Source organism: Hypanus sabinus, chromosome 1, assembly GCF_030144855.1.
Source record: "Hypanus sabinus isolate sHypSab1 chromosome 1, sHypSab1.hap1, whole genome shotgun sequence".
Lineage (NCBI taxonomy): Eukaryota > Metazoa > Chordata > Chondrichthyes > Myliobatiformes > Dasyatidae > Hypanus > Hypanus sabinus.
This window is the reverse complement of record NC_082706.1, coordinates 125,397,034-125,409,669: the sequence shown is the minus strand read 5'-3', so window position 1 is coordinate 125,409,669 and position 12,636 is coordinate 125,397,034. Positions and strand designations below refer to the sequence as shown.

Genomic DNA, 12,636 nt, shown 5'->3' with positions numbered 1-12,636 from the left:
TGTATGTAATTGAATTGTATGTTAGCATTTGCATACATGTGTATGCTAATTTTGTGCAGCAGAAGCTCATCTGCAGTTGTCTTGGATCTTCTTGATTTTGAACAAAAACATTCTGTGAAGATTGTGGAGTAGCTGGTGTACAAAATCACTCAGAAATGGAATGCAAGCAACTCATTATTGATCAGGAGGAGGTGGGATATTGTTACCAGTCTTGATTTTATTTTATTCCTGATTTATTTCATTATTTAAATTTAAACCATCCAACTGATGCAATGGAACTCTCACTTTTGGATTAATGTCTAGTGGATTATTCTAGTTGGAATATTGCATTTAAGTCTGATCGGTGCAGTATAAGAACAATGTGGAGGTTTTGGTGAGGGTGTTGCCTGGTTTAGAGTGTAGATGCTTCAAAGAAAGATTAGACAAACCTGCATTGTTTTCTCTGGAGCAGCAGAGACTGAGGGAAGACCCAAAAAAGGTTTATAAAATTTAAGATGCATGGATACATCATACGGTCAGTATCATTTTCTGAAGGTCACAATGTCTACATCTGGAGAGCATTCATTTGAAGTGGGGGGGCATAAGTTCAAAGTAGATGTGTGGGGCAATTTTTTTTACACTGAGAGTGGCGGGTGCTTGGAATGCACTGTCAAGGGTAGTTATCGAGGCAGAAATGTTAAAGTTGTTTTAAAGCTGTTTAGATAGGCACATGAATATGCAGAGAATGGAGGAATATAAACCACATACGTAAAGATCGATTAGTGTAACTTGGCATTATTAGTTTAATTAATTTGGCACGAGGCTGTGGCCAAAAGGCCTGCTCTTGTGCTGTACTACTCTATGTATCGAAATGTGCTACTCTGAAGATTCACCTCAAGGTTTAGTATCATCGCCAAGCCAGGTTCTTTGGCAAATGCAAACAGAATTTGCAGAATAAGAATAGTACAGGCAGACCCCGGGTTATGTACAAGTTCCATTCCTGAGTCTGTCTTTAAGTCGGAGTTGTACGTAAGTCGGAACAAGTACATCCGGTATTATTCAGCATCAGTTAGTCAAACGTTTGTCTTAGTATATAGTATATACTTTACCTTTCTATGCATATAAAACACTTAAGAAACGTATGTATTCCAATAATTAAACCACTGCGTTGCTTAGTAATAATTGTAGCTTTCATCAGGGCAGGGCCTTTCACATGGTCCATTATTCTCAATTTATCCGTTATCCTTTAAAATTGTTCCGATCGTTGACCAACTGTAGCCTAACGCTTTTCCAATGACCGATGGCGTTTCACCTCTTTCCAAATGCTTTATAGTTTCCACTTTATTTTCAATCGCGATCGCTTCCCGTCAATGGAACAGGAACACTGTGGGAGGCGGGTTCCGAGGTCCGCTGGGTCCTAAGGGCCACTCACCCCATCAATGGAACAGAAACACTGCAGGCAGTGGGTCCCAGGGTCCGCCGGGTCCTAAGGACCACCGCACTGAGGCTAAATGGGACAAGTGGGGGCTGTGCTGAGTTTGGGTATTTGATCCTCCGCAATATTCCATGTGGGAATTTAAACTGGAGGTGGCAGTGTTTTTTTTTATGAGGTTGAGCTCAACATCAACCCAGCACGGATGGTACGGGAGTCACTGGATCGACATTATCCCACATGGCAGCGGTCTGTCACTGGATCAAACTCCGTTTTTGAGCCTGGCGCTGACCTCATTTCACAACCAGCCGACCGGAACTGGGGGGGGGGTGGGTGGTGGTCAGGGTGAAAAGAAAAATTTATACCAAATACAAAGTTAAACACTCAACACAGTGTCAACGACAATGACTTAAAATGGGGGATGGCATGGCAATCCGACTTAAAATTGGGGACGGCATTCTCCTTTCTCGGTTCATAAGTATGAGTTGTCTGTATGTCGGACATTGGTAACTCGGGGACTACCTGTATACAATTATGCTGCAAGAGTGTAACATATTTTAAGTAAATATTATTTTGTATAAATGAAGTGTTTAAGAACATCTTTCAAGATAACATTTTTCACAGGTGCTGTTAAAAAGGAAATAACTGGAGAAAAATGTTTTGATTGCCACATTTTTAGCTGCTCACAACAGTAATATTTAAGATATTTTTCCCACCCAACTTTGTAATAAACCTCGTGTGAAGTAGTAAACTGTTAAAGTCCTGACTTTTCTGTTTCCAGTAAAATGATAACCATAGTTCCTTTTCTAAAAATAGACCCTTACCCTCTCCTCATTCAGCCACCAATTTTACACTTCCTGTCTGGTGATTCAGCTATGCTGCATGTACTTGTTTGAATAAATATCTTTTAAGTATGAATTCTTATTATGAAAAAGCAACAAAGACCTGTGAATTCCTGAATTTATCAGAGTTCAAATAGTGTACATAATAAATATGGTTGTGAATGGTAATAAGTGATGAATTAGAACAAAGTAAGATCTTGAGAGAGAAGTTCTGTTATGAACTTGTGATGGAGAGATTTGTTATTTGACAAAGGGAGTAAGAACAAGGACTTTGTTTCCAGATTGAATTTTGTTGATTGTCCTGCTGGAAGCTCTCAACTGCTGGATAACTATTAGGCTGACCCTCTGCTCTGCTGCTGAAAGTTGAATTTCTTGCCCTTAAATTGGCTGAACGCTTTTGCCATTCAGTAATACAGCTTAGGCTTTTTCCCCAAGGTCCTAGTTTGTGGTGTCATAGTTACTGGAGAGTAAGTGACTTTACTGATTGCCTATGCAGTTATTTGACTAAAATACTAGCTAACAAGATATGGTAACCCTGGTGACATTGTGTCCTTGTTTGGGTTTTGGGAGTGTGTGAATGGTAGGATGGCCTACCAAACTCAGTTGAGCTCAGCAGACTGTGAAAATATTGCCCTGAGGTGCCAACACATGGTGACTTGTTGGTAAGTGGAGTATAGACAGTGGGTTGGATGATCCAAGCTTATTTAATTGTTATGACTGGCATTGTGTGTGAATCATGCTCATCTCCAGTTTATCTCCCTGTCTCTACAGCTTATCTACTGAAATCTTTTACAAACCCACTGATTCTCACCGCTACCTACAAACCCACTGATTCTCACCGCTACCTGACTGTACCTCTTCCTACCCTGTCACTTGTAAAAATGTCATCCCCTTCTCTCAGTTCCTCTGCCTTTGCCACATCTGTTCTCAGGATGAGGCTTTTCATTCCAGAACTAATGAGATGTCCTTTTCCTTGAAAGAAAGGGGCTTTCCTTCCTCCACCATCAACGCTGCCCTCACCTGCATCTCTTCCACTTTGTGCACATCTGCCCTCACCCTATCCTCCCGCCAGCCCACCAGGGATAGGGTTCCTGTTGTCCTCACTTAACACACCAGTAAGCTCTATGTCCAGCACATCATTTTTTGTATTTTCCGCCACCTCCAACAGGATTCCATCACCAAGCACATCTTGCATCCTCCCCCCACTTCAGCTTTCCGCAAGGATCGCTCCCTACGTGACTCCCTTGTATGTTTATCCCTCTCCGCTGGTCTCCCTCCTAGTGTTTATCCTTGCAAGCAAAACTAGTGGCACACCTGCCCTACCCCTCCTCCCTCACTACCATTCAGGGACCCAAACAGTTCTTCTAGGTGAGGTGTTATCTACCGTATCTGGTGCTCCTGGGGTGGCCGCCTGTATCTTGGTGAGTCCTGATGTAGAATGGAAGGCTACTTCCCTGAGCAGCTATGCTCCATCCACCAGAAAAAGTGGGATCTCCCATTGGCCATCCATTTTAATTCTACTTCCCATTCGTATTCTGTCATGTCAGTCCATGGCCGCCTCTACTTTCAGGTTGAGGCTGCACTCAGTTTGGAGGAATAACACCTTGTAGTATGTTTGGGTAGCCTCCAGCCTTATGGCATGAGCATAGATATCTCGAATTGCCGATAATTGCCCCCCCCCCATCTAATCTCTCCTTCCCTACCCATCACCTCCCTCTGATGTACCTATCCCTTCCCTTTCTTTCATGGTCTTCTTCCCTCTCAGATCCCCATTCTCTAACCTTTATCTCTTTCAAGTATCAGCTTCGCAGCTCTTTATTTCATCCCTCCCCCTCTTCCAGTTTCACCTATCACCTACCACCTTCTACTTCTTCCCCTCCCCCTACCTTCTTGCTCGAACCTTTCAGTCCTGATGAAGGGTCTCAGCTCGAAACATCAAATGCTTACTCTATTCCTATGACTAGCACAAGAGGACACAGCTTTCAGGTGCTTGGAAGCAGGTACAGAGGAGATATCAGGGGTAAGTTTTTTTACGCAGAGTGGTCAGTGTGCGGAATGGGCTACCAGCGACAGTGGTGGAGGTGGATATAGTAGGGTCTTTTAAGAGACTCCTGGACAGGTATATGGAACTCAGAAAAATAGAGGGCTGGGGGTAACCCCAGCTAATTTCTCAGGAAAGGACGTAGGTTTTCTGTGTTTCTGTGTTTTTATTCCATAGATACAACCTGGCCTAAGTTCCTTCAGAGATTTATGTGTATTGTTTGAATTTCCGGCATCTGCAGATTTTCTCATCTTTTGGATTCCTATATTTTAATTTTCAATATTAACAGTGCTTGCTGACTTACTGACTTTTTGTTTTGTTTCTTTCCCAGACATCTGGAAAGGAAAGCATTTACTATCAATCTTTAAACAATATTATTCTGCCTTTTTGTCTATTTTAACATGATTTGTATACAACTTGTTTAAAATTTTGATTAATTTACTGCTGGATATGAGTATTTATCTCCGTCTTTCTTTCTTGTCTAACTATTCAACTTAGGGCCACAGAAGACAAGTCAGTTATGGCTGATGTTCTACCCAATGGAATATTGGAAATATGTGTCGTCGTGGGGGCATCTAATGAAAACCTGAAAGAAGTTTGCCAGGCAAGTTTTAAAAAAAAAAATATTTCAGACTATGATTAAGAAATTTAAAATAGGGGCATATGACCTGTCCTAGTCAATGCCTATTATAGTTTAATAAACTTAAACTGGAATTGCCTGAGAGCATAAGGATGACTTTCTCTGTGATAATTCAGCCAGCGACCTGCCACAGCCTATAAGCCTATAAGTTTGTATGTTTCTCTGTGCTGTATCTAAATACATTTTTAAATATATTATGTTTCCCATGACCCTGATGATTGATATTATGATTGTGTTCATTTATCAAGATTTCTAACATGGTTTTGAATTCCACTGTTTCACCATAGCCTTCTATTATTTTCAAAGCAAGATTTCTTTGATCACAATTCAAGTTACATTTGATGACTTATTATGAGTTGTTGTTTTGTTAGTATATATTGTATTTACTGATTGTGTATGCAGCAGGTTTCCACAAATTAATGAGAGCACAGAGCAGGTGTTGTATTGGATAAATCAGTGAAATCAGATGCTGCAACTCTAAAACAAAAGAAGAAAATGCTGGAAATACTCAGCAGGCCAGACTGTGGGATAAGAAACAGTGTTGATGTTCAGATTGGAGACCCTTCGTCAGTACTGATTCGGAGTCAAAAGAAGCTTGTCCAGCTATAGAGAGGGTGGGGAGGAGGGTTTAGTTTATCCTTTGGTCCCCTCCAATGTAGAAGGAGAGAAGTTGAGACCAGCATAGGTGGTCGTGATCATCTTGAATAGCTGGGCATGCTTGATAAGGCCAAACAGGGTGGTCTGAAACTGGCGATCTCCTGGGACTTTCATGCACAATGACCTCTAGAGTTTACAGAGAATGGTGCAAAAAAACACAAACAAATATCTAGTGAGTGGCAGTTCTGTGGGCAAAAATGCCTTGTTAATGAGAGGGGTCAGAGGAGAATTGCCAGACTTGTTCAAGCTGACAGGAACGTAGCAGTATCTCAAATCATGTGTTACAATGATGAATCACAACATGAACCTTGAAGTGGATGGGCTACGGTAGCAGAAGATCACAAATGTTCACAGTGGCCACTTAATTAGGTACAATGAGCACCAAAAGTGGCCTCTGAGTGTGTGTGCTATCTGACACCAGAATTAGAAGTTTAATCATTTTGGTCTGAACTTCAGGTTTAAGTTTGTCAATATCATATCCGAATCTGTTATTATATTTCTCTTGGTTTAAATTAGGCATTTAATCAGGTACATGGATATTCATTTTTTCCCTTGATATAAAAGGTTTTATGATTTTATGTCCTTTTGACACAAAATTGGCACAGTACAAAAAGCCAGGTATGGACTTGTCAAGTTATTTCCATAAGTAAGAGATTTTGCAATTGTGATTACACTGCATATTCCAGTTCCTCTATAGCATATATGTCAAACTCAAGGCCCGCGGGCCAAATCTGGCCCACGGTGGAATTATCTTTGGCCCGCGAGATAATATCTAATTACTATTAAAGCTGGCCCCAGTAATTGAAGCGCCTAAGGCGTATGATATGGCTAATGCTGAGTTTTTTCAGGTACCAGGTTTTCAGGGTTTTTAGTGTTTATTCGGTTTCCCTGGTTTATTTCCTGAATATCATTAATGAATAATTTTTTTCTCCATTAGAGCTGGCCCACTGGTATATTGCATGCACCACTAATACTACAAATCCCACAATGCACTGCCAGTGCATTGCTTGCGCTTGCCTTACTCTCTCATCAGCATCCTTATGGTGCTAGTCACGCGTGGTCAACTTTCAGCTATCCCTCACCCCAAAAATGGCTGAACGAAAGGTGGACTTTGAAAACAGGGGTTTTCAAGGCAGGTGGGAGGCAGAGTATATGTTCGCAGATATAAAGGGCAAACCTGTTTGTCTTGTGTGCGGAGACGGTGTGGCTGTAATTAAAGAATATAACGTAAGACGACACTATGAAACGAAACACCACGACAAATACAAGCATCTGGACAAGAAACAGAAGCCCGCGATGTGCGGTCAAAAGAGTGGATTGGTAGGCAGGATCCGGAAGAAGATGACGGGAGGAAAACGGCGCAGGTGAGCTGACAGCTTATCACTGCATCATACACCAGGAATCGTTGTGTGGCAAAGCCTTGAAAATGGAACATATAATGAGCACCATAACACGAGCAGTTAACTTCATAAGAGCCAAAGGTTTAAATCACCGCGAGTTCAAGTCGTTTCTGGAGGAGTTGGGTTCAGAATATAATGATTTGCCCTATCACACAGAGGTGCGATGGTTAAGCCAAGGAAAAGTGCTGAAAAGATGTTTCGAGTTGCATGAGGAGATCTGTCAGTTCACGGAAAGCAAAGGGAAAGACACAACAGAGCACTGGGATAAAAAGTTGCTTTGTGAAATGGCGTTTCTGTGTGACATCACGAGCCACCTCAATGCGCCCAACCTGCAGCTTCAGAGGCAGGGCCGTGTGATCACAGACATGTACACTGCAGTGAGGGCTTTTAAAACCAAGCTGCGCCTGTGGGAGACGCAGATGCAGCAAGAAAACTTGAGCTATTTTCCGTGTTGCCAAACTATGAAAGAGCAGGTTTCTACCGCAGTGTTCCCATGTAGAAAGTTTGCTGAAAAACTTAGCATACTTGGTGCCGACTTCACACGGCGATTTGCCGACTTTGAAGCCCAAAAAAGCTGGTTTGAACTGCTCAGTAATCCATTTGCAGCTGACGTGGAAAGCGCACCAACCAACATACAAATGGAGCTGATTGAACTCCAATGTAGTGACACACTCAAGGCAAAGTATGACTCGGTGGGCACTGCACAGTTTCTACGTTTCATTCCCGACACGATGCCCCAGCTGCGTACCCAAGCTGCTCAGATGCTCTCTATGTTTGGCAGCACATATCTGTGTGAACAACTGTTCTCTTTGATGAAGATAAACAAAAGATCACACAGGAGTTGTCTTTCTGATGAACACCTTCACTCATCTCTGAGGATTTCCTCAGCTCAGAGCCTGACTCCAAACATTGGTGAACTTGCATCCAAGATGAGTTGCCAAGTATCTGGCTTAGACTAGTGTGAATCACAGGTGTTGGCCTGTGGAAAAATGTTTTCATTAGAAATTACTCCGGAAAAGCTGCAGATAAAGCCATAAGAAATAAATGCAACTGATTTTTTATTTATTTAATGTTCAATGTTGTTTTTGTAGGCAATAACCTAAGCTTTGTTAGTTCCAGGTTAGTATGTGTAATAAATTCATTTCAATAAGTTTTGCAATAAACGCTGGACCAGTCCGGCCCTCGACTTGTACCGATTTTTAAATTTTGGCCCCCTGTGTATTTGAGTTTGACACCCCTGCGTTAGGTCTACATTTGTGTTTGCTAATGCTTGATTTCAAACAGTTTATTAATAGAAAAGGTATGGCTCCCAAAACAATCTTAGCTGAAATAGCATCGTTTCTTTCTAGTTGCCTACTTTCTTGTAATCTACGTCTGTAAGTTAATACCAATCATAAAAAGAATGCTTGCTAGGCAATCTGCTTCATAAAAAACGAAATTCGTAAAGTGAAACAATTTTAGATATAGCAGAGACTGAGTCTGAGAGCAGGTTGAAAAAATGAAGGCAACGAAAGCTGTGGGAGCACGCGGGCGTGCATTCGCGCGTGCACAACTGATCCGGCCTGCATGAAGTCGCATTTTTCTCAATCCGGCCCGTGACCTAAAATGAGTTTGATACCCCTGCTCTATAGGCTGAATTAACTATTTTGTATCTCCTTAATGTCAAGCACCTGATACAAGATGCTCTGCTTTCAGTAAATCCTCATGAAGTGCTTCCATTGTCATATAATCTACAGGGACAATTGATGGTTCCCCTTACCATGTACAAGGTCTGTGGGAAGCCATCTGTCTGTTTCAATTGTATAAGGTGCACAACCTTTATACTTCATTAATATTTGTGTCCATTTAATTTACATCCAGTACTTTACAATTTAAATAGGCAGTATCCACTGTGGTTTGGAGTAATGAGAGGAAGTCTTAATACCAACACTATTATTGTCTTGAAAGGATCATGACATATGAGCTTTAATTATCTTTCTTTAGACAAGCTCATAATAAAATACTATTTCATAATCTGCCATTTGTTTTAAAAAGTTCTTAATCACTTGGGTACAGTGTTGGCAGGGTTGTCCTACAATGCAATGAATTACAATGCAATTTGTTCACATCACTCTCGGCTGCCCTGGAACTGATAGTTTGATCTTCCCTCACATGTTGAGCAATTAGATTGGTAAACTTGATAAAAAATGAGTCATTATAAAATCTTAATGTAATTATTATTCTGCAGTCAGATGCTGATAATCTGTCACATTGTTTTCCTTAAATCATTATTTATGTTTACTAAATCTATCATTCTTATCTTGCCTTATTAACTTCCGTTACTGTAATCATTAATCACGTTCCTTCTCTTTCTCCTTTTAGGCTTTTAGCAATAATATGTTAAACATTTTCCCATATCCTCAGAGTAGTTTCCTAATTCATTAAGTTGCTGTGAATTTCTAGTGCTTTCCCAAAAATATTTAAAATCTATTGTTACATTTTGTCTATAAGCTATTAAATGTTTATTTTACACTACGTTTTCCACTTCACCTTGATCATTTGTAAAATATACAGCAATTCTGTATCAAGCATGCTTATTGGGGGATAATTTTATACAAATGTTACAGGGGACTTCAGCCCTGAGAACAAGATGAAATGCATTTTGATATATATATAAAATCAGATTCAGTAGTATAATAATAACTAGTTTTTTTAGAAATAAAAAGCCCATTTTAAAATGTAAGCCATTTTTTAGAATCTTTTTTGAACACTTCTGAACAATTGGATACCAGATTATCAGAGTTCTAGTGTAATCATTTTCCTTGCATCATTTATTCTACTTTGGTCAATGTATCCTACAGAGTTGTTGACAGCAAACACAAGAAAATCTGCAGATGCTGGAAATCCAAGCAACACCCACAAGATGCTGGAGGAACTTCAGCAGGTCAGGCAATATCTATGGAAAAGTGTAAACAATCAACAATCAATATTTTGGGCCAAAATCCCTCACCAGGACTCAAACCTGATGAGATTGTTGACAGAATGGTTGCTCTTCGTTCAGCCTTAAAGATTTTACAGTGTAGGAGCTTTGTGTTCTGTGTTGTGCATTTATTGTGGTAACTAGTCTCATGAATGGGGGTGTGGTAAAAAGCAAAGAGAATAAGTCGCTTATTTCTTGTCAGTTTGTAGCTTGAGACTGGCAGTCATATCTTTTGCTGAGATTATGCTGAATAATGCAGAATAATACAGGTTACACTTGGATACACTTTAGTTCATTGCTTTAAGATTGTATGTTTGCTAATTACTCATAAAGGATTTGACTTTTGGAGCAATCATTGGAATTGGGGGCACTTCATACAAGTATAACAATTGTGTAACAGTTGCAGTCTAGTGGTAATTGCTTTGTTTGGTTTGGTTTTGCTTAGATATTCTGTCAGCAAAAGTTTTTGACAGTTATACCAAATGAACATAAGCATTCAGATGTGACCGTGCAATTAGAAGCACCACAGCCTGGAGGAGCTTGTGGCAAGTAACGACATTTTGTTGATTCATGCTGTGTGTCTGGGTTTGAAACAGTTTTGAATGTTCGTTGTTGCCTTGTGAATCTGTGTAGTGATGTTTGCCTGATAGTTTGACCACTTGGTTCTGTTGAAAAGCTGAAGAATTGAATTGCTTCCATTGTTGAAAGCTGAATCGATTTGTCATCGTTTTGTCTGGTTTGCACACTTGGAAAACAACTTGAATCCTGCTGGTGGGAAGCAGCAATCTTGAAGCAAGATTAAGAGAGAAATTAAACAAACATGCGATGATGAAGGTCAGTTTATTGGAGGAAATTAAAATACTTAGAAAGCTTCAGAGCAGGCTGTGACTACATAGAAAGGTGATGAGTTACATACGTGCTGAAGACAATGTGCCTAGTGTACATGCAGCTGGATCTGTTGCTTGCAGATTGACCCATGTGTCTGATAGCATTAAAATTGAGGCTGATTTAGCTGAGTTACACACAAGACAACAGGTATTGAGGGATAAACATGCTTTGGAAGAAAAAAATGGAACAGCTTTGGAGAAGCCAGGAAGAACAGGCAGAATAGCTTTGAAGAAATCAGGAACAGATGGAAAAGCAACTTTGAAGGAAGATGGAGCAGTTTAAATTGCAGGAGGAAACTACAACCAAAATCGCCAGAGTTAAGGTGCAAGGACCTCAAGTGCTGTGGGTGCTAAACATGCTCCAGCAGAGCAGTTCTCTGGTGAGAGTTCTATGTTGATATTGAACAGAGAAAATCCAGCATATTCAGCCTGTACCAAGGAGGCATTCTGAACCTATGCCATATCCAATAGGTGTTCTGGAGAGCATTACTGTATGGAGACACTAGTGTTTCAGATGATAAAGGTCTAAATGTCGCACTGGATGCCATAAGGACACCAATAAAAATAATCATAGGGATGCAACAATAACGTATTACATCTTTGCTTAAAAGGGAGATTCAAATCTTTGATGGCGATGCAAGCAATAGATGCATTGAACATGCCTGCTAATGTGAGGATTGCTGTTGATAAATGGTCAGGTGAACTTTGGGGAAAAATGGAGATCGGTCTGTAAGCTGCAAGAAAAGCAAAATGGTAAGGTTTCTTTCACTTACGTTGTTGACATAATTGAAAGGCAAGTAAAAATTGCTATACCTCCAGTGATTGGGGAAAAAATGCAATGTTACATCATCAGCAGTAAGTAAAGGTAGAACAAAACTAGATCACAAATTTGTTCTCAAACTAAAGGAAGCGGCTTTGCCACTACTGTGGTTAATGTGGAAAGTGAAGCTGAAACTGAGCCTGGAACTGTTGAAAAGAGTGCAGTTCGAAACCAGCCATGAATGAAGCAAACAGCAGTGAGTACTGCCCTTACGGGGTCTAGTGATCATGATAATGAAGTTCCTATAATTCCAGTTCAGGTGAAGTCTGAGAAGAGTAACAAGACAATGGTTACTTTTGCTTGGAAGTATGGCAGTGTTGTGCACAGTGAAAGTCATGAACAAGATCAACCTAACAGGAAGAGGGACACATATTCTCTGATGCACCAGGGGTCAGGAGAACATTCTGAGTAGTTACATCATTTCAGCTTTGGAAGTGGTTGTCTTGGATAGTGAAAATTATTGTGAACTGCCTATTATCAATACACAGGAACCTGCGCCTGTCTACAAAGGGAACATTGCTGGTCAGAGATATCTTTAGGAAGGGTCTCACCTGAAGCATATTCATTTGCTGGAAATTGATTCAGAAATTGAGATGTTAATAGGGGTGAATGTGTCCAAAGCATTGAGCTTTTGCAAGTGATTCACAGTATTAATGGTGGACCTTATGCGATCAGAACAATGCTGCATTGAACTGTTAATGGATCATTGAAAGGAATCCTTGGTGGTGGAAAAGACTACACTTGGCCAGAGTTGACAGTTAATGGGACTTCAGTTTGGCACTTAATTGAGCTTTGGCAGCATTAATTCAAGACTTTTTCCTGAATCCAGTCAAGAGGGACAATCTGGTTTGGCAGGAGAATACCACTAGCAGGATAGACTACCGTACCAAAAGAAGACATTTTTGTAAATGTTGAGATTTCATGTCTTCTGTGTCTTGGTAGCATGTAGTTGTAATTATTCTAGTAGAATAATTAAGGG

The 12,636-nt window shown here is 40.4% G+C and overlaps 1 protein-coding gene across 5 annotated transcripts in view; it reads left to right on the top strand.

The window, feature by feature from the left end:
• Positions 1-12,636, top strand: part of dennd3a (DENN/MADD domain containing 3a) — a 132,829-nt gene that overhangs the window by 27,710 nt on the left and 92,483 nt on the right. For 4 of the 5 annotated variants that reach the window (XM_059975688.1, XM_059975704.1, XM_059975721.1 and 1 more), the window contains exon 2: positions 4,793-4,898. In XM_059975688.1, the coding sequence (XP_059831671.1) occupies positions 4,815-4,898 (84 nt within the window). In that variant the 5' untranslated portion in view covers positions 4,793-4,814. Of the gene's footprint in view, positions 1-4,792; positions 4,899-9,831; positions 9,915-12,636 lie in introns of those variants that run through there. The other variant, XM_059975696.1, reaches the window with a different exon arrangement.